A 24,499-nucleotide genomic window follows, 5' to 3' on the forward strand; every position below is an offset into this window, starting at 1 on the left:
TCTTGAGTCAGCTCCTATCTTCTAACTCCTGGTCCTTCAGTGTGCAAGCATTTTAGCCCATTCTTTGACTTCAGATTTATCCAGGCACACTCGCCATCTCTGGTGGCCAAATCCTAACTTATTAATTCAAATACTACCCTTTTGACACATTTCTGAACAGTAGTTCCATTACAATTTGTCAGTAACTTTAGAAAGCAAAATAACTGCACTGTCATTCCTACGGCTTTACACCGTGAGCTGTAACCCCAGCTTTTATTCCTTCGCCAGCACAGAAAGGCCATCAGGTGTTTGTCAGACAAGCCACTTGTGGATGATGACAGCTGGGGACAGAGAAAAGACATGCCGTCAGGCCAGGCTTTCGCCTTCTGCCTTTACAGGGTGGAGTCGCTGCTGCAGCCCAGCACCAGGGCCGAGCCGGTACCTCCGCAGCCTGGTAAGAGTCGCGCACCAACGGGGCGGCCACAGGCCACTGTCCCCCGCCCCCGCGCCGCGCTGCCTGTGCCTCTCCGCGCCCCCAGCACCTCGGTGGGCAGCTGCCCTGGCCCCGGGCCGGCCGGCCCCCAGCCCCTCGGCCAGCTGCCCGCCCGGCGGCAACCGCCGCCAACCCCCCACTGCCTACGCCTGCGCTCTCGGCGCTGCCACAGGACCGGCCCTGCGCATGCGCGGCGCCTCGCCTAGGGCTAAGGAGGGAGGCTGGGCGCGCTGTGGGGAGGGAGCGGTGCCACAGCCGGCGGAGGCGTCACTTCCTGCTGGCGCCTCTGCATCCGGGTGAGAGGGCAGCGCTCAGCTGGAGGAGCTGCTGTCCGCTTCCGGCCCGCGCCGCCGGGGGGAGAGCGCGGGCGAGGGGGCTGCTCGGTGCCGCCTGGTGCCGCCTGCGGGGCCGCCCCGCCTGCTCCCGCTCAGGCCTGGCGTGAGTCTCCCGGGGGGGGCGGGGAGAGGCGCCGGGGGGAGGAGGGGGTGTCGGGGCCCAAGAGGCGGAGGAGGGCCCCGGCCGCCTCCCGCGGGGCCGCCGGGTGTGGGGGAGCGGGGCTGGCGGGGCTCCGGTCGCCGCGGGAGCTTGGGCTTGCCCACGCGGGAGGGGTACCGGCGCTTGCTTGTGTTTTTCCCCCAAAAGTGTACGCTTGTTTGGAAAAAGCGCCCACGGGACAAGAGTGCCTGAATTGTAACGGTTATGAAACTCTGTTTAGAAAGGCGGTCAGTTCCGCAGAGGTAATCTCTGCGGGAAGTCACAGTGACTGTTACTACACTGTTTTGCTTTGAGTTTGGGAAATTAACTCCTTCATTGCTTTTCTTTCTGGTATTTATAACATCTCTTGCTAGTATTTGCAGCTTCGGAGATAAAAAAGAGCACGTCGCTTTTGCAACTCAGTCTTGCATACTGACACACTGTTCTGTTACTGATGAATTCTATCCGTAACTGTGTGATGCTAAGAGTGCCTGGGCTGCCTGGAGGTGCGTGATGTATGTTAACAGTTAACATCACCTCTCTGTACTAGAAATTGAAAAGTTTAGACTGCGCATAAGTATCATTCGGATTAAATGTCAGGTAACTTTCTGTCATGCAATTCAGTTTTGTTTCTTCAGCAGAACTGAAAGTAAACATCCCAAAAATAACTTTAACTAATACATACCACTGCCCCCCCCACCCCCCAAAAAAAAAAAAAATCCCAAAACAAGGAGAGAAAAAACTGTGAGAGCATTAACCTTGACAGCTTTTTCTTGGAGCTATAACAGCAATGTCCTTGTAGGTAGTACTGGGTTTTTATTAGTGTGGGCTGTCATCACATGAAGTAAGGAATGAAGTCAAACCAGAGCAAATAAGCTCCTTGGTATTTATTTGCCTTTGTTGCATGCTGCTGCTGCCTGCAGTGACAGTCGGAGCTGTCTGAGGAGTTTAAAACATGACAACAGTCCATAGTAGTAGGTGAAAGAACACTTCAAGGCTGTGGTAATGGTGAGACCTTACTACAGTAAAGTCAGGAATGGCTGGTTTTATTTCAGTGTATGAAAGAATGCCTATTAATGTAACTGTTAATACAATGTTATATAGAGATTTCTTTTTTTTTTTTTTTTAGTTGAGTAATTGAGAGAACCTAAAAGTGATAATTTAATTTTATTCCAAACTTAGACTACTGTGTGATGATAGGATTTCCATGCCAGGGGGTGGACCTCTCAGCACTTTTCCCAGTTGTTTTACTGAAGCATTGGGTTGATTAAAAGGTTTTAATGTAGTAATCAGGGAAATACTGCCATTGCTCTTATGACTTTGAAAAAAATTCTTCCTCTTGTATTTGAATCCCTGTATTTCAGTAACTGGATAGATACTCATATGCAGAGTATTGACATCAATCATGTACAACTGTCTTTTTCACTGACAGATATCTTCTTTGTTTGCGTGGTTGTTATTTAAGACTGATGTAAAAAAAAACAAATGAAGAAACTTGAAAATAGTGTCAGGTTTTCACTGGAGCTAAGGAGTATGTACAGTACTGATAACTGTTTTTAAAAATCTTCTGATACCTTTTTTTCCAATGTGAAGTCTGAACCTATTACAGAGGCAAAGATTTTCTTTTTCATGCAACCTTTCCGCTAATGTGTAGTGCAATAATGATGCAAGATCAAATAGCACTCAGTTGTGCTAGAATCAATTTTAAATTTAAAAGCTAGTAAGTGTACTTTTTTTTTTCTATCACAGAATGGATTCAGTAAGCACAAACATAACACTATATGTATGATATTCTTAAAGCGTGAGTAGCTTGCTTTCCAATTGTTGTTGTCATCTGGCTGCTTCTTTGCATATCATGTCATGAGAAAATAATTCATTTTACTTACAGTTCATGGTCAGCTACGTCTTCCTATTCTTATGATGTAGTCAAGTGTTTCTTCCCATGTGCTGTGAACCTCATTGTGGGATGTTTGAAATAAACATATTCCACTGTAATATCTTACTTTTCGTTCAGATGAAAAGTTTTGTCTTGTGTGTAATTTTTCTAAAATGAAACTTAAAATGGAGGGGAGCAAATAAAAATTCACTTTTAGATATAAGTAAAGCAAGTAGTACTTTTGAAACTTAGGAGTGTATAGCACTTTTATTTCGTGCCTTGTCCTGAAAGGAGATAAAACTAGCCCACAATCACAATTCTTTTAAGCTATTTCTGGAAACATATGCTAGATTTTATTGTTGCCTAATTTAGATTTTTTTTCTTTTTATGTAGGTAAAAGGATACATGTTCACTTCAAGTAGAAAGGAGCATGTTCCCAAATTCCTCCAACTTGGGTCGTCCACCCTTCCCTCCAAAACATCAACAACAGAGTAATTTCATCAAGCTTCCTTTTCATATACCACCTACCCTTCACTGTCACCAGCAAATTATTGATACTCAGTTTAATTTTCAGAATGCAGTGTAAGTACATAAGATTTGATAGTGAGAATTGGGTTGGAAAAGAGAGTTAACAGTCTTTTGAAAGTAGTATTTCTGTGGTGGGGGATATTTTTCATTGTTTTTAACATTAAACTGCATTAAGCTTTAAAAAATATGAAGGTTACATGTGAAACAGAGCTGTATCATTTCTGTTGGTGACCTGCAAGGTTTAATGCTCTCCTGCATTGTACATAATGCTTGAGATGCAATTGTACTGATTAGAGCTGATAATCCACAGTTCAGTTTTAAAGATCTTCAGTTGTATTTGTTTACTGGGGAAACAGAAGAGATGAGAAGAGGAAGAAAATTCTATTCTTGGGGCTGTGTTTGAAGACACTACAGTGTTCTTTAAGCTCTTAAATTTAACTGTACCTTAAGTTGTTTACTAACCTCTTCTTACACCTGTGCTGTGAAGAACGACCATCTCCTATTTTTTTAATGAAAAATATATACTGAAATATCTCTTCATTTTGGATAGAAAGACAGATGTATTGCTTCTAAGAAAAAAATGACAGGCTTGCTGAGTTTCATGTTCACTTAAGAAAAACTGCCAACTCATAAAAAGCATCTTAATTATCACATGAATAACAGTTATGGACTGTAGTCTTTCCAGGACTCTTTTGAGTGGGAACCTTTCAGCTATTCCAGCTGTTACACTGCAGCCAGTGACTTATGGAAATGGCAGTCCAGCGCATATGTCTGATGCGCCCATGTCATTTCGAGGAAGAAAGTAAGTTATTTGTGTGTGTGATTAATTTTGTTTGTAATATACTGATTGTGAATTGGTATATTCTTGTCTAATGTAAATTTCTTGTGCAACTTTAATTTTGTTTGAAATTGCAAGAATACTGAATATTTTTTTAATGAAACAGGCCATGTCATGACTCTTTAAAGGGTTCAAGTGTCTACTTTTGAGAATTTTGGTACTCATAGGTGACTTAATATTTGTAGCTTTTCTCTTCAAACAACTGTAGCCTTACAAAACTGTGACTTATGTATTTTATTTTAATACTATAACAGTTTGTTTGCGCTTGACTATAAGAGGTTTTGTGTCAATAAATTGAGTGTTTTATTCCTGTTAATTTGTCAAGTTAAGAGTAAGACTACACACTCAATGTTTTGACTTGAGGTCTCTTCAGTTAAATTTTAATATTAATAACAGTACTATTTGTCCAGGTCCCCTGGACAAACTACTTTGATGCCAGCTTTTCTAACTACAAGAAATTACTGTAGTTTTATTAATAGTTAATTCATTGATACATGTGAACATTTGATTTCATACTTTTTAGTTAAAAAAATGTGTGAGTACCTCCATACTGGCTAACTTTATGCAATACTTGATGTATAAACAAAACATGAATGTCCTCTCTTATTCTTTACTGTGGATGGACCACAGTCTTCAAACACTGGTGAGGTTTCAGTACAACTTTTTCTTAATGACACATTCAGATGCCAAGGGATTGTCTGTGAGATCACTGTATCACTTCAAATATATTTGAATTCCTGTGACAAATGACTTAATAAGCAGATACAGACTAGTGTTTGAAAATAAGACATTAGGTTTATGACCTCTGTAGCTTAATACAATCATTAGTGCAATTTGTTAAATGAGTAGTGTTTGTTTTTTGCCCAGATTACACAGTTTACTGTCTGTACAATCTAAATCACAGACAAGTCCTACATTTTGAATGGTTGTGATTAATTTCATTTTCTCCCCTCCTCACTACCAAATTTATTTTATTCATCACTGGGTATTCAGAACTCACAAAATTTCTCACTGCACTTATGTTGATTTAAAAGAAAAGTACTCTTACATAGTCTGTATGGATCTGCAAATAAAAAAAAAAAATGTTGTCACCAAAATAGTATGACCAGCTTTCTGACATGTCCTCCTTAACTGAACTTGCCATTTAGGTTTCAGTTGATTACTACAGACTTTCCTCTAAAGCAGTTGCATCAATTTGCTTCAAGGGTAGCTGCATTCTTGCAGGTGTGTGTTCTCTTTTTCCCATTCCAGGTTTACTTCACCTAATATCTAGGATGGGCACACCTTTTGTTCTGTAGAGTATTTGCTGTTAGTGAAATAGTCATATAATTAAGCATTGATATCTGTACTTTGTAGCCACTGTCTTTTAATCATAGATTGGAGATTGCAAACAAGGGGAATTGTCTCACTCTTACCCTCCCTTTTTTTGTTTTTTATTTTTTTTTAATTTTTTTTTTTTAGGAGACTAAGTGAACAAAGTGTTCCACCTGATGTCAAACGACAGCGGTTTAATTCACATCATTCTGAAACAACTATAGTTAACCAAGCAGTGCCTTTACCAGAAGAACGTAGACGCTCCTTCCCAGGGTCAATTCAATCTCCACTGCTCCGTGCACATTACATACCAGATTCAACTGGATGTGTCCCTCGATTGCAAGATACTTTGTCTCCAGACCCTATAGAAACCACACGCCCTGTGGCCAAAGATAAGGTAGTATCTTTCTATGCCTGTACTTTACATCTGCCTTCTGAGTAGGCAGTGTCCAGTGATGCTATGGGAGACCACAAAAATTTCTGCAAGCTGCTTTGACAGTGTCATGGGATATCTATCACTGAGCTGTCATTAGAAGGAGTATCAATAAATGTAGCTGCCACTGTGGGCCTATATAGCCTCCTTGTGCTTGGGTTTGGAGTGTTTTTGGGGCATAGGGGTGATGTTTGCTTGTGTTTTTTAGTTTCCATACTAATGTCAGGAAACCTACGTGTCTGCTCCAGGAATTAGAAATTGGAGAGCTGGTCCATTTGTCATGTGATTGGGGGGGTGGAGAGAATCCTGATGGAGGGGAAGGAAAAAAAAAACAAACCAAAAAAACCCCAGCCTAGTGATGAGAGAGAAGCCCATTCTGAATAAATACACTATTGAACTTGTAAAAATGTCCTCTGCTTCTCTCCAGAAGGACATAAAAGTTACTGTCCTACCTGTTCTGGAATATAGAAGAGGATGTCTTCTTTTTAAGTGGACAGTGGAGATGGAACTGTGTTTTTTGGTCTTTTTTTAATTTAAAAAAAAAAGCATGTGGCTAATCAGTCTTCATACTTTATCTGCATCAATGTGACAGAAGATCTTTTTAGTGTAAATATGCCTGTTGATTATAGCATATAACCGTGCTGTGAAAGAGAAACAGTTAATACCTCTTTACACTAAAGATCTAATTACTTCTTTGGTAGTCTGATGGGGTAAAAAAAAGAAAGCTAACTTATTTAAGTTTTCATATTTATTTTGGTAGGCAAACTCTTGATGTTAAAGTCAGTAGACGATATCTCTGTTCTTTCATTGCTTATTCCCTGAAAGGCTGCAGACAGAGACACTGATCGGGAAAAAATGTTTTCTATGGATAGACATTTTGTTACAGGTTGAACAAATTTAAATTTGTTCAAACTTTGCAGAAATTTCTTCCAGGAATATATTCAATATGAATTCAACTGCAGTAAGACTCTAGACAGTGGAATAGGTCATGTGAAATGATGCTGGATTTTTTTTTTTTTTAATGCAGTCTTCTGTGTTTCATGTAATTGCTTCTCTAGCAGGAAAGGGTGTTCACTTCTCTGTATCTTTACTTTTTGAATGTGTGTGTCAAGTTAAGTCAGCAGGTTTTGGAGTTGTTTCAAGCATGTCAGCAACAGACCTGTGATTTGAACAGAAAAGAGCTCTGCAGAACAGAACTCCAGAGAGAAATTCAGCGAATTTTTCCAAGTATGTTTTGAATTTTACTACTTAGTATCAGTTTGAATGTTCTTCAGGTTCTCACTTCTTCCTTCCTATTAAACTGATATGTCACATCAGTTTTTATTCTGTGATTCTTCTGTTACAGAGAGCAGACTCTTTTTGGTTGGGTCCTCACTGAATGGGTTTGGCACTCGTAGCAGTGATGGTGATTTGTGCCTGGTGGTTAAAGAAGAACCAGTAAGTAATTTAGAACATACATTTAAAACCAGACTTTGTTTTAACTATATATGTGTTTTCATAAGGCTGGATTCTAAAAAGAGAAACAAATGGTGAAATCCTTTTGAATTAATAATATTTTTTTTTGCACTCACAATAGCTATGAACTATGGGCCCAATAGTTTAATCCTGTAAACCCTTTAACCCAACAAAACATTCAAAAGTTAAGTATTATCTTCACTCCATAAGTGAAAAAAGCACAGCAAAACAGAGAAGTAAATTGCCTAGAATCATTAAGAAAATTGTTTAGAGAACTCTTAACTCATTTTAGATGCAGGAACAACTTTTAATTAATACTTTTTTTTTTTACTTCATTATTTAGATTCGTAGCCACTAATTTTAGTAAGTGAGCATAAGAAGAAATTTTATATGCAAAATATGTTAAGTATTTTTGGTGAGAGAAAATGTTTGTAAGTAGAATTTAGGTTGAGAGAAAAGATGTAACAAAAAAAAATTCTAAATAAAGCATAATTTTGAAAGAATTGAAGCATCATTGAAAAGAAAGTAAAGGATATTTTTGTGTAAGTGGTACTAGGTTTTCCTCAACTTCTATGATCTGCAAATGTCTGATGGTTACTTTCGTATTGAATAAGAATTGTTCTCTGACTTTTGCCACACTAAACGCGTTCTAGGCTGTGGAATGTGTTGGTATACATGTTCATGTCTTATAATTAATTTTGTTTAAAGTGTACTTACTTGGAACATCTAGATGAGAGATACCAACTTTTTTTCTTTAATTTAAATATCGTATTTCAGGTAAATCAGAAGACTGAAGCAAGGCATATACTCAGCTTAGTCCAAAAACTCTTCAGTACTAAACTTTGTAAGTTCCTGGCTACAGTGAGGTGGTAAGATTACTGGCAATTCTGGAAGAAATATTGATGCAGTTCTAACTAATTTATGTAATTGCATCTTGTCTGGTTTCCAATCACAGTGTTGTTTGGAGAAAACCTGTAAATATTTAGTAATGTTACTTATCTTGGTGCTGATGGATAGTAGTTAGAGAAACATAATGGTTGCCTTGTAAACTAGTGATTTCAAGAATGGGTAGCATCTAAAATGACTTCTGAGTTGTTGGCCACAACTAGGGGGGGAGTAATTTCTTCTAAACTTCTATGCGTTTGGGAAACCTCTGTTAGTGAACTCTTACCACACTTTTAGATTGCAGTGCCTTCCTGGGGACAGTACTCCAAGAATTTCTAAAATAACATCTCACTCACAGTGGACTGTTTGGGGGCAGTAGGGACAGTATGGCCCTTGATACAAGTGAAATAATTAATTTAGTGCCTAGTGAGGAAAATATTAAATGTTGACAGTATCAACATATATAGGAGAAACAGGTCAATTCATAATTTTTGTAAGTTGTTTAGACTCCCTTCAGGTGAAGAATTCACATGGGCAGTTCTTGACTTAAATGTGAAAGCCTCCTACTTCAAAGAGGCTTTTGTACCATCCCTTGAATTATGAAGACCCTGTTGTTTATTGATATCAATGACTATGTTCCCCTGCTTATCAGACTTGTGATATATTCTTTGATGCTATTCCTTACATTGCCGTTCTGAACAATCCTGCAATGGTAAAAGGAAAAAAACATGAATTTAAATGTAGACTTCAAAATGTCTTCATTGGCAAGCGTGCATGCCCAGATTTCAATAGCTCACTTCGATAGAGACTTGATAGATCCATCACAGAATAGGCATCTAATATTTAAGGCTTATTACTATGGTATATTGATGTTTGCATAAGGAGTCTAGAACTTAGTGTGGATTTGCCTAGGATGCAAGTTGTTCCAGTGCTTTCTGAGAAGCAGAGTGATAAAATAGTGTTTTCAGGCATCAGGAAGGAAGCATCTAAATAAACTATCACTCTTATCCTTTTTGAAGAGGTTGTATTCTGTGACAGAGCTTTAGACAAAATCAAGTTTGTTTGCCAGGGAATATGAGTATCAGAAAGAGATGATGGTTGTGTGGGAGTGATCCCTGAAGGCTTTTGTTTGTGTCATTCCTCATTTTTGATGCTTTCCTAATTCTCTGTTATCTTGCAAGCACCTTCGGTCAGCTTCATTTAATCAAAATGTTCTTTGGAAGGTGAGGTGACACAAAAAACTGCTGATATTACCGCTTCTGTCAGACTCTTAGTTGTGGGATGTAGACCTCTCAGATCATCTCTTTGTAATCTTAACATCGCTATGGGCATCAATTCGTATAGCTAGCCATCTGTCCTTGTGCCTGTGTATGGATGTTCTGTGGATAGGACTAATAGACAAAAGTTTGAAAATGTTCACCTGATTCAAAATGAAAAGGCTTTGCTGTATAGGTTTCTCCATTTGGATTTAGTTTCTTTACAAACTGTAGCTCACCTATGCTAAGGTTCAGAAATTCTGAAATGAGAGTTTCCCAGTTATTTTCATTAAAGCTTATCTAGGCAAATATAAATACTGTCATACATATTTTCAGAATAGCTTGTGGGTTGGTTTTGGTTGTGGGCAAGAAGGCAGTTCCCCCAGGCTAGACTTCAGAAGCTAATAGATCTCTAGAACAATCTCAGCAGTATGTGCTTCAGTGGCGTCCTGTTGGCACTCCTGCAGGTTTATGGAGTCAGGTTTATGTGCTTAGAAATGGCCGTTCATTGTCAGCTCCAGACTGTCTGCTAAGTTTTTTTTTTCTACTAGAACTGCAATTTTTAAAGCAATTTCCTATCCTCTACTGTCTTCAGAAGCCAGCTGGTACTTAATAGTCAAGGGTGGGATCTACAGATACATGCATTTAAAGAAAAAGCCTACAGAAATTCTAATTCTTTTGAGACATTACTTCAACTTGAACCAGAATTCTAGATTTGTGACTTTTAAAGGATTCACAGTGTATGCTGCTGCTGTGTACAAGCAAGTGTACCAAGCTTCTTTAAGAATTGCAATTTCATTCCAACAGTATTCTATATTTTATTCATGTGGTTTTTTAACAACCTAAAAGGTATGAACCTTCTTCTGATCATTTTTTTACAAGTTTTGTGCTGTCCAGTTAATACGTATGGTGCTATCCTGTAATCTTAAGGTAATCCCTCTTTGACAATACTAGTTATATATTTCCTTCTTTCTTTCTTCTGTAGAAGAATGACTGTAGCATGTTCTCCACAAGTGTGTGAGCTGTCATTAAATGTGTTCCTTGCTTCACACAAGAGAATGAAAATAAACATAGTTTGGGCCAGACATGAAATCTGATAAAGTATGTGCCAAGGTGTGAGAGAAACAAGAAGGAGAAGGAAGATAACATATTACTTAAAAGAAAATTCTTGGGCTAGTTTTGTGAAAGAGTTAAAGGACAAAAAGAAATAATGAAGAGATTTGTGGTATAGGTAATGTTCTAGAGCTTTTTAAACCTTCTTCCAGATCATTTCAGTTCAGAAATTTGGGAGAAGTTTTTTCTAGCTGTGCCTCTCATAACATCTTCCTCTTTGTTCTTCCACTCTGTCATTGCAGGAACATTTTCCTGTGTATTGGAATGTTTTGGAATGTACAGGAACATTTTCCTGTACATTCCAAAATAAGGGCTGCAAGAAGAGTATGATGCTCTGCTTATTTTACCTTAATTTTATGATTGATTGATATATTAGGAAGCATTCCAAATGCAGATTAAAGCAGTCTCTTTCACAATTTGTCTTTCTTTAGGCAAATCATCCTCAGAACATTAAGTGCCATCTCTTTTATCCTTTATGTGCGGTTTAACTGTGATTGTTAGATTAGTGTTTCATTCTAGGAGATTTGGAAAATGTATTCAGAATTTATTTAAGCTCCAGCTTATTTCAGTTTCAGACTTGCAAAAGGTAACGAATGTGAGCAAGGAATTTGAGCCCATCAGATCTAAAGACTTAGAGCAGAGGCTTTTCTGTGTTGTCATTCTGCATCTAGAATATTGATGGAAATTAAGATGTGTTCTTTTTTTTTGAGCAGTCTAGTCACAGTGTAAATTAGGAAAAAGCTTCTGACATTTATTCACTGATTTGTGAGATGTTTTTAGTGTTGTGTTTCTCCTAGAGTAAAGCATTACAAAGATGGCAGTAGTGTATCTCCTGTTTCAAAAACTAGCAGAGTAGGTCTAACTCTTCGACTTACTTACTCAGATAACTGCACATATCTATTTTTTTACAGTATTGGCTAACATTTTCAAAATTGTATGCCCAAGCCAATGTCTTCTAGCAATGTGAAATACAAAACATTAGTTTGGGGTGATAACTGTTACAACATATTAAAGAGAGTGTAATCCAAGAGAGTAAATGCAAAACTGATTACTTTCTCCAGATTTATCTAGGCAGGATTCATTTGAAAAACAACTTAGTAGTACTGGGTTGACTGGTGTTTACTATCTGAGTAAATAACAAATAACTTCTTTTCTTATACAAAGAGATGTGGTAGTGTTGAGACTAGAATATCAGTAATGGTTGTCTAGTGGGGAACGTACAACAGCTAGAACAAGCAAGGGAACTTGAACTCAAATGAATGACCTTGAAGGACTATGCAGGTGAATGAGTGAATTCCAAATATCAACAATTAATTTATCTTGTGGTGGGTTGTATGCCCCTGGATTCTTCATGACTCTGGACTCAGCTTGCTATGTTGCCCGGTTTTTCTTTCTATAGTATAAGCCTGTAAATAAGAGCAGGCTGCATGTACACAATGCCAAAGATCTTTTTGGCATATTCCATGTTTGGGATTAATATTTTGTATGATTGCTTAACCTCTCTTTCTGTAAACCAAAAGAGAGACTGAAGATGTTTAATCTGAAATTCTGCATTAATACATTATTTATGAAACGGTACTTATTCTTTTTTGAAGTGATTATGTTCTTTTTCACTGCAGCTGAAGTGACATTTGTGACCTTTTCAAAGACATGCCCAAAACTGTGGAGCAGCTATGTGGAATTTTTTACAAGTATTTTGGTGTAGCCCCTCTGGTCATAGCTTCAAGGTCAGATAGTCAGTTTACTAAGGCACTTACTCAACCTGTATGTATTTCAGAATTCCACATCCTGTGTTTGTGACTGGTTCTTCCCTTGTATGTGTGACAACCTAATGTACAGTAGAGATTCTGTTAACAGAGTGATTGGTGTAAACCAAGAAACCAACTTACTACCTTCTAACATGTCCTCTTTGCTTTGTTTCACCTTGGAAAAAGATTGGGATTATGTTTTGGGATTTTTTTTTTTCCTTTGCCAACTAATTTGGCACAAGCATCCATCAAGTGTTGGGAGGCATTTGCAGACAAGAGTGTGTTTGGCAGTGGATTGGCACTAGAGTGAATTCAGTCAACTTCTGAAAAGCACTTGAGAAAGGTCATAGTGAGGAAAGTTGAATTGTTATAGCAGGCAAATAGTTACTTACCGTTGTTTACCATGTGTTGATGTTTCGAGCATCTTTGTCTTGAATTTGCTAGTGAAAAGAAAGAAGGCAGAGAGCTCTATATGCTTTATAGCTTCGCTTTAAAAGTGTTCTGGGATGTTGGAGGAGGGATGCTTTAATGTGTCTGCAGGTGCAGCTAGAAAGTGGGGACATTTATGTAGATTGTATTAGATTGTATGTTCAGTGAACATGGATTAGTTCTGTAAGACTTTTACTTTAAAATTAGTAAATAATAAGATTTTTTTTTTTTTGAGTGCCAGTCTGAGTGTTGCTTAGAATTATCCAACGTATTCAAATTTGGATAAAGGATTACCCCACATCAAATCTGTCTAAACATGCGTATCCATAAAACGCTCTTAGAAAGTCTCAAAAAAAAAAAAGAGTAAAATTTGTTATAATTAAATGTTGCACAGTAGAGTTTTACCAAATGTGAAGTTGTCATCAAAATGCAATGGAGATGACATTGTTTAATCGAAGTTGCTATCCAAACTGATAGAAACACCTCTTCCCTCCCCTCAAAGGTGAAGGTCAGCCTTTTTTAAAGGTTATTTTTAGTCTGTATTACTTCTAGATTTGACATATTTATTTGTGCTAATTTGAGATTAATTTATGGGAGCAAGGGGGAAATGTATGATGTTACATATGGGTAAATTCAAATGGCCCTAGATTTTGCAAGAGAAGAAATTAATAAAATGGTACTTTTTGCCCATATTCACGTAATGTAACCTACACGTTCTGGTTTTGTTTGTCTTTTTCATTACTTTCTTGGACGCCTTTCTGATTCAGGATTATGGGCAACTACTAAATATAGCCTGAGATACCATCAACAGTAGGGAAATCACAGATAATAGGACTGACGCAACAGTTTTGCGAAGCTGAGTGCAAAGGTGCGTTTGGTGGCACTATACGAGTCTAGCAGAGCTTAGTATATTTGGATTTGGATGATCTGGCATTGAGCCTGTGTGTCTGCACTATGTGGGTAATTATCCTGTGGTTGTTTAGTTATTGCCTGTCATATACCATTAAAGCAAAAGGCAAATAAAGCTTATCCCATCTGCAATGGAAAGTGGTGTTCTGCTTTCAGTAACAATTTGATAGGAAATTTATTTCTTGCTAAGTACATTGTCAGTCAAATAAACAGTTTTTTAAAGGAAGTTTTAAGCATAATCAGTGCATAGTGAAGATACAATTATGTTAGTATTTTTGAGCAGTGAAATGTATGCTTTCAACTCTAAGCAAACTAGACGCAATTAAAAAGTAGGCAGTGGATCATGCGCCTGTTGCTATAGTGTAGTGCTGGGCTTAAGTGTCAGACCATCCTGGATAGGTATGTTCTCTCTCCCTTCTTTTTGAACCTTAGTTGTAACTATTCAGCATTTCTATTAAAAGTATTGCTCAGTGAAAGCATTGTAGAACTGCATTCGTTACATTCAAATGTCTTGAATATACTTTCCGTAGAAAAATCTTCCACTAAACGTTTTTCTCTTTTAGTGCATTTTTTTTCCACAGTTGCTAAAGGTTACTTAGCACAACTCTTCTGAGAATACTTTTGCTAGATTTAATAAGCTACTGTTTCCTATAAATCAGTCAATATGACTCCACTTTAGGATCCTATTTTAAGATCAGCATCTTAGATGAAACTTAGTTGCATATTTTTCTCCCTTTCAGCAAACTACATTGAGCGACCTCAGCTGATTCGAGCAAAAGTGCCAATAGTGAAGTTCAGGGATAAAGTCAGGCAAGTATTCTCTTCAACATCAGTTTTTGGACTCTGACACAGGAAAGTACTCTGTATATGTACTGTCCATATGAGTAGTCTGTCAAAGTCATGCTTTGTTTATTTTTGTTGTACTATAGTTGTATTGCACACTTGTACAGCTAGCCTGCAGTGGCAGTCAGCTTACTTCCTTGATGGCCTGAAACACCTTGTGGTTGAGATGCTGTTTAGTTTCTGTGATGTGAATTAGGAGCAGTACATCATGTATTTCTATGGGTTATTTATACATAGTGGACTTCAGTTAACAAATGTTTTATGACAGAACAGCAACGGTTGGAAGAAAACTGCTGTGAAAGATAATTTTGCTTTGTGTGCAAACATAACTATTGAGCTACTTAAGGACTAACTAATAGCATTTACACTGTACAAACAACACTAAAACACACTTTAGTTTCTTGTGACAATGTTTTTGTAATGAAAATGGGTTTTTTTTGTTAATTTTAGAAGAGTATATTCTCTCTTTAGGGAAGTATTCTGTGTTTAACAAAGTAGTCTTACATGTTCACAGTGTTAGGTACTAATTTTATGACCTTTTTTTAGAAGATGGAAGTAACTGGAGAGAAGGGGATGCGTTGTATGTTACTGTATTAATTGTGTCTTCGTTATGAAGACTGAAAATGAATCAAGAGGGCTGTACTAGGAGAGAGGACTATGTGTTTCTTATTGTGTGTGATAAAAGTATCTGACAGAGGGAAAAAAACTGCAAAGCACTCAAATTAGTTGGGAGTCTGAGTAATGTTAAAATCTACCTATATTTATGGGCTTAGATTTTCTAAGACTTGTGTGTCACCTTCATGTAAGAACATAGCTTAACTATTTTTTGTAAATAGGACTTTGAACAACTCTCTTGTATCTAACGATCTTATACTACCTGTATGCTTCTAAAATTTTGTGACCCTGTCTCTGTCTTTTAAAATCTAACAAGCCCACTTTTCTGGCCTCTCTTTAAAAAAGCATATCACGTTCTGCCTTTATCAGGGCAGAAACTCTGCCGTGATGAAACTGAATCTGTCACGTTTACAATTTGAGCTAAAAAGTACCATCCACGTAAGATTTTCTTACATGTGAGATGCAAGACCATTCATCTGAGATACACCACGATTCTTAGTGGACATGGTGGTGCTAGGTTGGTGGTGGGACTTGATGATCTTGGAGGTCTTTTCCAACCTTAAAGATTCTATGAGATTATGTAACACTTGTTAGGGTTTTTGCTTTAAATTTTCACCTAAACCCATATTTACCTCTGTATAGTTGCCAACCTTTTAAAAATGTGAATAATTTTTATCTAGTAACTTTCTCCTCTAACAGTATAGAAGATCATTTCTCCTGTGCTTGTCAAGCTAAAATTCAGGTTAAATGATTTAGCTACATATAACAATGCTAGTCTTTTCGTAGATACACTAGATGGTAAATTCCCAGTACAAATGTTAAATAAATAATGGAGTTATAGCAAGAATATTTTTTCCAATTTAAAATCAGAAAATAAACTTTAAAAAGAAACCATAAGTATGGAAGTGATTATGTCAGAAGATTGAAGTCTCTTTGTAAGCATTTATAGTCCATACTACAGTCACTTGCAAAAAAAGAAGTAACAGTCATGATATTCATGTACTTTACAGATAGGATTTAAAGAATTCTTTATTTCCTACTAAATCAAAGTATAATCTTCTTAAACTAAAAGCTGCCCATTACATTCTTCAGAGAAAAAAAAAAGAGTACTATTCACCGTTTGGTTTCCTGTGTTGCTTTTCTGGAAGAGGGAAGCAGGGAGGAATGACATGCCTTTGGATTGGGGGTTTTGGTCTTTTGGTTGGGGTGGTTTTTGTTTTTTGGCTTTTTTTTTTTCCCTGGGTTTTTTCTTTTCTCTTTTTTTTTTTTCACTTTCCAGTTATTTTTCTCCTACATAACCTGTCTTCTCTACTCATATTTTGTCTTTTTATTTAATCATCTGTCTCTTTCCAATCTCTTACCAACATCTGTCTTTCATAACCTCATACATATACATACATGCACACTCATTCATTTTTTTCACAGAGATCTTGAAAAATTGATTGGATATTCTAAGCCCAGGGCACTAAGCTTGTTTTAGCCAAAATCCAGGGCTAAACACAGCAAGCTTCATGTGAAAGCTAGTTTTCTTGATGCCTGGCTGCTTGGAGAAGACGGTAGAATTCAATGAGTGGTATCTATGATGTGTTGTCAGTGGTCCATGTATACCTGAAAATTGCCATTTCGCACTTACTTCGACTTAGTGAACGAGAAGGCATTCAGTTTGTGTTTGTTCTCCTTTTCATCTTAAAGAGTTTTTTAGTGCTATAACAGTAAGGGAAGATCCACTGCGCTTAAAGATTATTGTCTATTTTTTTGTAGTCTTTCCCAGGAAATAATTCCAATGCTGGAAACAATTCCAATGCTGACCAGACAAGCCTTTAATTAATTAACAAGATTTATTTCCTGTGCTGTTATGTACTATGCTCTTAAAACATCTAAAAAGTCATGCTTGATATTAATTGAGGTTTAAAATTAGGTAATATTTTTGATGCAAACAATGATTTAATGTAGTTAATTATGTCAAAAACCTTTTGTAGGCATCTAATCAATGTGTTTTGTCCAGTTTAATAAATTCCAAGTCCATGTTCCCCATCAATAATTCAAGAAAATCCAAAGGAATATTCAGGCAAATGCTATCTGTCTATAAGCCATTCAAGTACTATGAACAAAACCAGAGTAGAAATCACATCATCAAAACTCTCTTTTGAAGAAAGTTTCTAGAGTATTATCTTAACGTTAGATTTCTCCACCTCTGCCACTAGCAGGTAATAAATATTCTGAAACTGAATACCATGATGCTTGATTCTTTTTCTTTTCTCCTCCCCAATAGCTGTGTGGAGTTTGACTTGAATGTAAACAATATTGTAGGAATAAGAAATACATTCCTTCTGAGAACCTATGCATACAGTAAGTTTTTAATGTATTTTCTTATTTCTATAAACTTTAGGTTTAAAATTTGTAATTTGGTGTTGATAGACTATTAAATTCAGTTAATATATTAGGTTGCTATATATGTAACTACCTAATGAGCTGCATTAAATAGCCTTAAGATAACAACTTGTTGCTCACTCTAAATATATGGAGAAAAGTTATATATTGGCTAGGTATGTTTTTAATTGAATATTGTAATATTCAGAAGATAACAAAGATTCTTTGTTTTAAGGTCCACGTATCTGCTACAAGGGCTGCTTCAGTATTCTGCAGATATTGAGATCATTACACTAATGATTATCTAGTGATATAATCTCCAGTTTCTTTTATATCCTTACAGCCACTGGTAGGTATGTGTGGCTGATAGTTAGCTGTGTCTGTATGCTGTTACATAGGACAAGAGTCCTTCCATCGAAAATCCAAGATACTGCTTCAGTTTTTTTAGTAACTGCAAAACAAAACTGGTTTGTGTCTCCTCAGGAGTTTGCATCTTAGGGAGAGATTATGAAACAGACTTCTGAAGGGGAAGTAAAAAGAACAGCACTCTTAGTGCTAAACTAACATTTTCTTACTTAGCCTCGCAATCTTATTGGCAGATAAATACATAAGGAGTGGATCTCAGGCTAATCCATTTGCAGTTCTGCATTTACCACCTTCTTCAGTTCTTGCATACAGTAATTCCTTTCTATTTAGGGTAGGAAGTTATCAGTAGAAGTTACCTTTATTAGTTATTTTTAACTAATATTTCTGTCCGAGTAGTTTGTGTTCCATATTCATGTTACTAGGAGAGTCTACAACTTGTCCTGGATCAGTTGGTTAACTATAATTTCTTTATACATCCAGGAAGGTGTATGTCTGGAGAAGGATTTCCTTCCAAGCTTAAAAGGTTAGGGAAATAATCTGTGTCACTCGCAGCTATAGGTGAGGGGTCACTTGACCAAGTCTACTGTTGATATACTTGTTCATAACTTCTGCCACAGATTTCCCTTATCCCTCTCAGCAAATCACTGTGGAGCAGACAAGTGTCCGGATGTGAAAAGAGCAGTGGAAGGGCTCCTAGCGTCCCACCTATTCTTCCATTCTGCCTTGATGCCTGCTTTTATAAGGCCAGCAAAACTAACTTTTTCTCCTGATGAAGTATAAATACTGTTATTTTCTTGAGGTCAAGGAGTGAGTTAGTAGCTAAGGGAGACTTGTGATGGAAAAGATTATCTCCTTGATGTGCTAGGCCTTCTTAAATAGGCAAACTGTATCAAGTATAGTCTGTCTTGGCTTCTTGGAACCAGAAAACTCTCACATGACATAAGGCTAACAAAAGTAAATGGGAACTTTTGTTAGACAGTCTCTTTACGTACTTCTAGAAGTCATATCAGCCAGGGTGGGTAGCATTAAAAGCATTAGCCTGCTCACTTAAATTTGTGGCTGAAGGGCTTCACCCTGCATGGGAGGAAAAAAAAAAGATCAAATTACATCTCATGGGGAAGATGTAAGGGTCTCTTTGTTTCATTAGAACAAATCAGATGCGCAGGCAAACAAGAGACTGGTTTAGTGAGCATGATTAAAGAAAAGAAAATCATAAGTATTTCTGTAGATGCTCTTGTGTCATTTTGAAATCGGCCCTTCTGTGTTGGTGCATAGGTGCTGTAGAAAACATCAAAGATGATATGGCAAAGTGAAATAGAATGTCCACAGAAAATGTAGGTAGATTAAGCAGAGCTAAAACCTGAAGTCTATGATGTTGTGTTATCGGTTGTTTGACTAAGGAGGCATGTCTGCAATTAAATCAGCAATTGATGGTACGTATTTTTCAATTAGTGGTAGCTGGACCTCTGAGCAAATGACATTACTGAGCATTTTCTTAAGGGAGTAGCTTATTAACTGATGAAAGTGTATCAGGAAAAGTTTGCTGGCCATGTTGCACACTAACTTTGTTATATATTAATTACAGGCACTAGGAGACAGAAAACCTTATCTCAGAGTAGGGTCAACTAAAAAGAGATCTTTTCTACTGTGACATGCACACACAAAAGTGTCTCATTTGAATTTGAGCCTATTTGCATTTTTCTGTCATGGAAAAATCTTGTTTCAGTTAATGCATGTTCATATGATGTCTATACAGTAATTCTTCTACATCTCACAGGGTACTAATAGTTATATTTTTTTAGCTTACCCACTGGTGAATAATGTCAGGAATGAGGTGACTGGTGGGAAGGAGTTTTGTTGTTTCTAAAAGGTCTTCCAGATCAGGACATTGATGCTGAGAAAAGGAGTACCACTTACAGGGGCATATGTGCTGGACCAGTGTGAAGAGGTTGTGATAAAATCACATGCTTGATAGGATTTTCAGAATAACAGAGAGTACCCTAACTGGTGCTGTTGTAGGATGTCTGTGGTCCTGCATGAAGTGATTACCTGTTGATACACTGCTGTCCTGATGTGCAGAATACAAAACTTAGTGCAGTGTTGTCAGTTTAGAAAAGATATTCCAGAAGATATAAGGCACTGTAAGGCCAACATAGGGCACTTGACTTGACTTGATCTGCTTCCAGGTATCTGCAAATAATAAATTAAGTAAGCTGCAAGATCCCTAGGAGGTGGTGGTGACTGACATCTCCCTACAACACATTACTACCTTAATTAGAAGGATATCTATATTCCCTAGAAGTTCAGAAGATCATACTTGGAATATGACTGTATTTATGTCTTTTCTAATGAAAAGCATGTGTCTTGATTTAACAAAAAATGATGTGTCCTGGCAGCAAGTTAATTCAGGAAAAATTAGTACAATGAACTGGAGAGAACTTAAAAGTAGAATGTGACACTGCTACATTGACAGATGCATCCAGTTTTGTCTTATCTGCATGTACCCTTGTAATATGTCTGCGGATCTTACTACTCAAAAGACTTTTCAAATGCAAGTATTTTTTTCTGATTTTTATAAGATGGATAGTAGTTGTAGAATAACTAAGTGAATTCTATAAAATTGTTGCAGAAGGTGACCTTAGAATACAAAAGTATCATGTAGATCGAGTAAGAACAAATGTTGATTGATTACTGTCTAGATAAATGTACTTTTTTTGAGACGTATTTATTTTACTTGCAGTTGAGAGTCGAGTTCGTCCATTAGTACTTGTTGTTAAGAAGTGGGCGAGTTTTCATGACATAAATGATGCCAGTCGTGGTACTTTAAGCAGCTATAGTCTTGTATTGATGGTTTTGCACTATTTACAGAGTAAGTATTTTTTTTACGTATTGAAACTGTCCCTTTTAAGTTTATATTTGTGTAGTTTTCCAATTAATAAAATTAAACACCAGCAGGAGTCATCTTTCACACAGAAAAATCTGAAAATGAAGTGGGTTTACTCCTCCTTAGTGTTGCATTTTTCTTTAACAAGTGGACCTCTTCTTTGGAGGCAGAGTTAACAGCTTTAAAAAGGTTAAAAAAAAAAAATTAATGTAACTGCAGGACACTATGTAACTACAAAATAAACTCAAGCTCTAGTTAACAAATATATGCCTTATAATAAAGGGGAAAACTTAAACATAACAATTTCAGTGGGTTTTGGTTTGGGTTTTGGGTGTGGCTTGGGGGTTTTGTGCTTGTTTTTTATTGGGGACCTTCAAGAAAATTTAAAGGGACAACAAATGTTGTGGGGTCATTTTTCTGTCTTCTGAGGAGCAAAGGACTGAACATGGTGGATATGTACATGCAAGAATCCACTACTATGTGATTAGATTTTTCCACTGATTACCGTCTTCTGTGACAGATGTCAAAGACCATTAGAAATTGGGATGTTTGACTACCCGTGGCAATATCTTTTCTTGTGACTTGAATATACTGAAACATTGAACATCTATATGGAGCTGGAGAGCTTCACCTGAGAATCTAAGGATCCCTGTTGAGAATTCAGGAAACCTATGTGGTCCAGAAGTGTTCTCAAGGAATAGACTGAAATGAGCTTATCCCCCTATTTCTTTCTTTCGTTAGAGGAAGTCCACGCTTCTGTTACATCTCATCCCTGTGAGACCTTGTCTGGGGTGTGAATTAAGTCCCAAGTCAAAGTTCTGTGTGCTGAACTTGTCCCTGCTCCTTGCAGGGGGGTTGGACTAGATGACCTTTAAAGGGCCCTTCCAACCCAAATATCCTATGATTCTAAGTAATTATCATTCTCCTTAGTGAATTATGTAGACCAATTTTTTTTTTTTTTTTTAAAAAAAAACAAACATGCTGAAGACATGATGTTAAACCTTTAATATGAGGAGTACTCTTAACAGTTCTGTAGCTGCCCTAAGTCTTGAGTGGGATGTGAATACTTCAGGCTTTTTTTTCTGTCTGTCTGTAGGACCACCTAACCTGGGAGATAAGTTTTTTTCCCAGTTATTTGTATTGTGCAATAGATCCTCTCCCCATCCATGGCCTTCATAAAAGTTTCAACTGCTTAGTTCATTTTGTGTTTACTAGTATCATTAATATCTACATAGTCTTTATGACCTGTTTGCCATTTAGTAGACCACTTAACACCATTAGACTGTATTTATGTATTTCAGGAGGATTTCGCTAGCAATGCCTACCAAGTGTGTTAAGCACTTCAGGTTACTTTTGGAGACTCAGTATATAATACTTCACAGCTGAAGAATGTGTACTTTTGCAGTATCTGGAGACTTCTGTGCTGTGATAGAATCATATTGTACTAGATGTAGGAAAACAAAAATGAGTGAAGCTCTAATTTCTTCTTTAGGGAATCTAGACAAGTTTCTTACAGCCATGAATTATCATTAATTTTTAAAGTGAAGTCATATCCAGCTGCTGTAGAATTTTTCATGTCTTCTACAAATAGTAGTATCTTAGTAACAGCTTCCTTTAGCTGAGTGAAGTCCTTATACTACTATATACAAAATATAGTAATAGAAGTATTTGCTGAATAACTTATTTTACAGAATGCATGAGAGTGAAGTTCTTGATAGATATTTTTAAGATGGAATTGCAGTCCAACCTTTTGATGTAGTTGGTATGATATTGTTTCCTGTGAATTACATGAATCAAAGCAACTTTAAACTTTTTTTTTTTTTAGCCCTAGCTGAGCCCATCCTTCCATCCCTCCAAAAAAATTACCCAGTAAGTGTTTCTTATGAATTTACTACACCATATATGTGTATGAAGCTGCTTATCTAAAATATATGAATTCTTAAGTATCTCTAATGGATTAAATTAAACACAGTCTGTAAGCCTGGTCATTGATAACCTTTTTCACACTTATGTTAGTGTATTTGCTGCTTTTGATAATTTCTTTAGTGAAAACAGTCTGTTACGTATGAGAAGATTTCACACACGGTTGGAAATGAGTGCTAATGAGAGCTGCTGACCTAATTCTCTTTATGCTAGCCTGAAAATATCCTGTGTAACCTGTAACTTTCTAATTCTTCAGTAGTTAAGTAGTGTTTTTTCCATCCAACTGTGGTGTTTCAGAATTCCATACCTTCCCACAGCTATTGAGTTGCCTGCTATTTCTGAGTGCAGAGTGTGAATGATACATGTTTACTAAGGAGACTTTTGAGACCTTACAAAACTGGGCTTCAGTCCCACAAGAAAATGCCTTTTGGGGACTTTGCTGTTATGTGCAGATCATACTCTTGTTGATTTCCAGAGAATTTCTCTGTGAATTGGTATGCTTTGATAGGGCTGTAATTAGTGAGACTTAATCTGAGGAAGATTACCTACAAATAAGAGCCACCCTCCTAAATATTTGTCTGGGGACAAAAGAGCTAAAGATAGATAGTTCTTGAACAGTTCTTATTTCTGTAAATAAGTTCTATAACTTACAGAAATTCCTAAAATACTTCCTCCTTACCTTTCTTGTCATGTGTCACTTTTTATATTTCTCTTCATTCATAGTTACCATAGTTTGGTGTCCCTGTCTATGTATGATTTTTTTTACTGTTGCTGATAATTGTGCTGAGGTAGTATCAGAAAGCTGTTCTTTCTTACATTTCCTATAATGCTGATTTGGGAATATCTGATGACACTGTGCATAAGGGAGAAAATACTGTGGTGTCGGCTATTTTGGGTAATTAAAGTAATGGAGATGCAGAAGAAAGCTTTGAGCTATAGTACACTGCGGTTTTATTTTTATTTTGTAAACCTGCTTAGGCATACACATACCTATACTAAATTTTTATGGTCTTTTCCCTCGTATTTTTTACTGTACTATATACCTTCTAATTTCTTCATTGTTAGTACTCAAAGGGATTTGAAGCTGTTTTTCATTTCTTGGACACTTAGCTTTATCTGTTGGGATTTTTTTAATTGCTAAAATTGCTAATTATGTTTGCTTAAAGCTCATATGCTGTAGTAATTTGTTTTGTGTAGCATGTAATTTAAAGAAAACAACTGTAAGAATTGGTAACTTTTTTTGACTCCTAATAATATCACAAACATTTATATTTGTAGTGTTTCAACTGTGTAAAGGCCTTCAGAGCACTATAAAAATATTAATAGCTTAAATTATTGAAGCAAAAGTATACAATAACCATAAGATGAAAAATCTAATGAATTTGTACTAAATGCAAGGTTTTATCTTGTGTCATGTGAAAGTGGTAAATCACTTGCATGTTCCTGTATTTCTAGAACACTGCTGTAAGAATAACATTTTTTTTTTTACCATATTTACTTTTTTTTGTTGTTAGTTACCGTGCTTTGGAAGGCAGACTAAATATTCCAGGATTGCTAATAAAATAAAAAGAACGTTTTATACATGCTTACTATAAAACCAAATCAAAACTGTGGATTAAGAATAAAAAAAACCCCTCAGTGCTAGAAATTTGCAAATGTATTTTTGGTCTAATATCTCCAATAGGATTATAATTAAGTGTTTAAAAATTGTGAAAGTTAAAAGTTCTGAATACTGGTATTGCAAAGAAATTGAAATCGAAAATGAGAA

At 36.8% G+C, this 24,499-nt stretch overlaps 1 protein-coding gene across 7 annotated transcripts in view; it reads left to right on the forward strand.

The window, feature by feature from the left end:
• The first annotated feature begins 777 nt into the window (after positions 1-777).
• The window catches only part of TENT2 (terminal nucleotidyltransferase 2), a 43,366-nt gene continuing 19,644 nt past the window's right edge, over positions 778-24,499 (forward strand). For 4 of the 7 annotated variants that reach the window (XM_086770605.1, XM_086770610.1, XM_086770612.1 and 1 more), the window contains exons 1-11: positions 778-910; positions 3,216-3,404; positions 4,027-4,152; positions 5,650-5,899; positions 7,048-7,162; positions 7,281-7,372; positions 8,168-8,234; positions 14,471-14,540; positions 17,461-17,537; positions 20,665-20,793; positions 22,634-22,677. In XM_086770605.1, coding sequence (XP_086626731.1) covers positions 3,253-3,404; positions 4,027-4,152; positions 5,650-5,899; positions 7,048-7,162; positions 7,281-7,372; positions 8,168-8,234; positions 14,471-14,540; positions 17,461-17,537; positions 20,665-20,793; positions 22,634-22,677 — 1,122 coding nt within the window. In that variant the 5' untranslated portion in view covers positions 778-910; positions 3,216-3,252. Of the gene's footprint in view, positions 911-1,212; positions 1,232-3,215; positions 3,405-4,013; positions 4,153-5,649; positions 5,900-7,047; positions 7,163-7,280; positions 7,373-8,167; positions 8,235-14,470; positions 14,541-17,460; positions 17,538-20,664; positions 20,794-22,633; positions 22,678-24,499 lie in introns of those variants that run through there. The other 3 variants (XM_086770607.1, XM_086770606.1, XM_086770609.1) reach the window with 3 other exon arrangements.

This window comes from Chlamydotis macqueenii, chromosome Z, assembly GCF_036417535.1.
Source record: "Chlamydotis macqueenii isolate bChlMac1 chromosome Z, bChlMac1.mat, whole genome shotgun sequence".
In the NCBI taxonomy this organism is placed as follows: Eukaryota; Metazoa; Chordata; class Aves; order Otidiformes; family Otididae; genus Chlamydotis; species Chlamydotis macqueenii.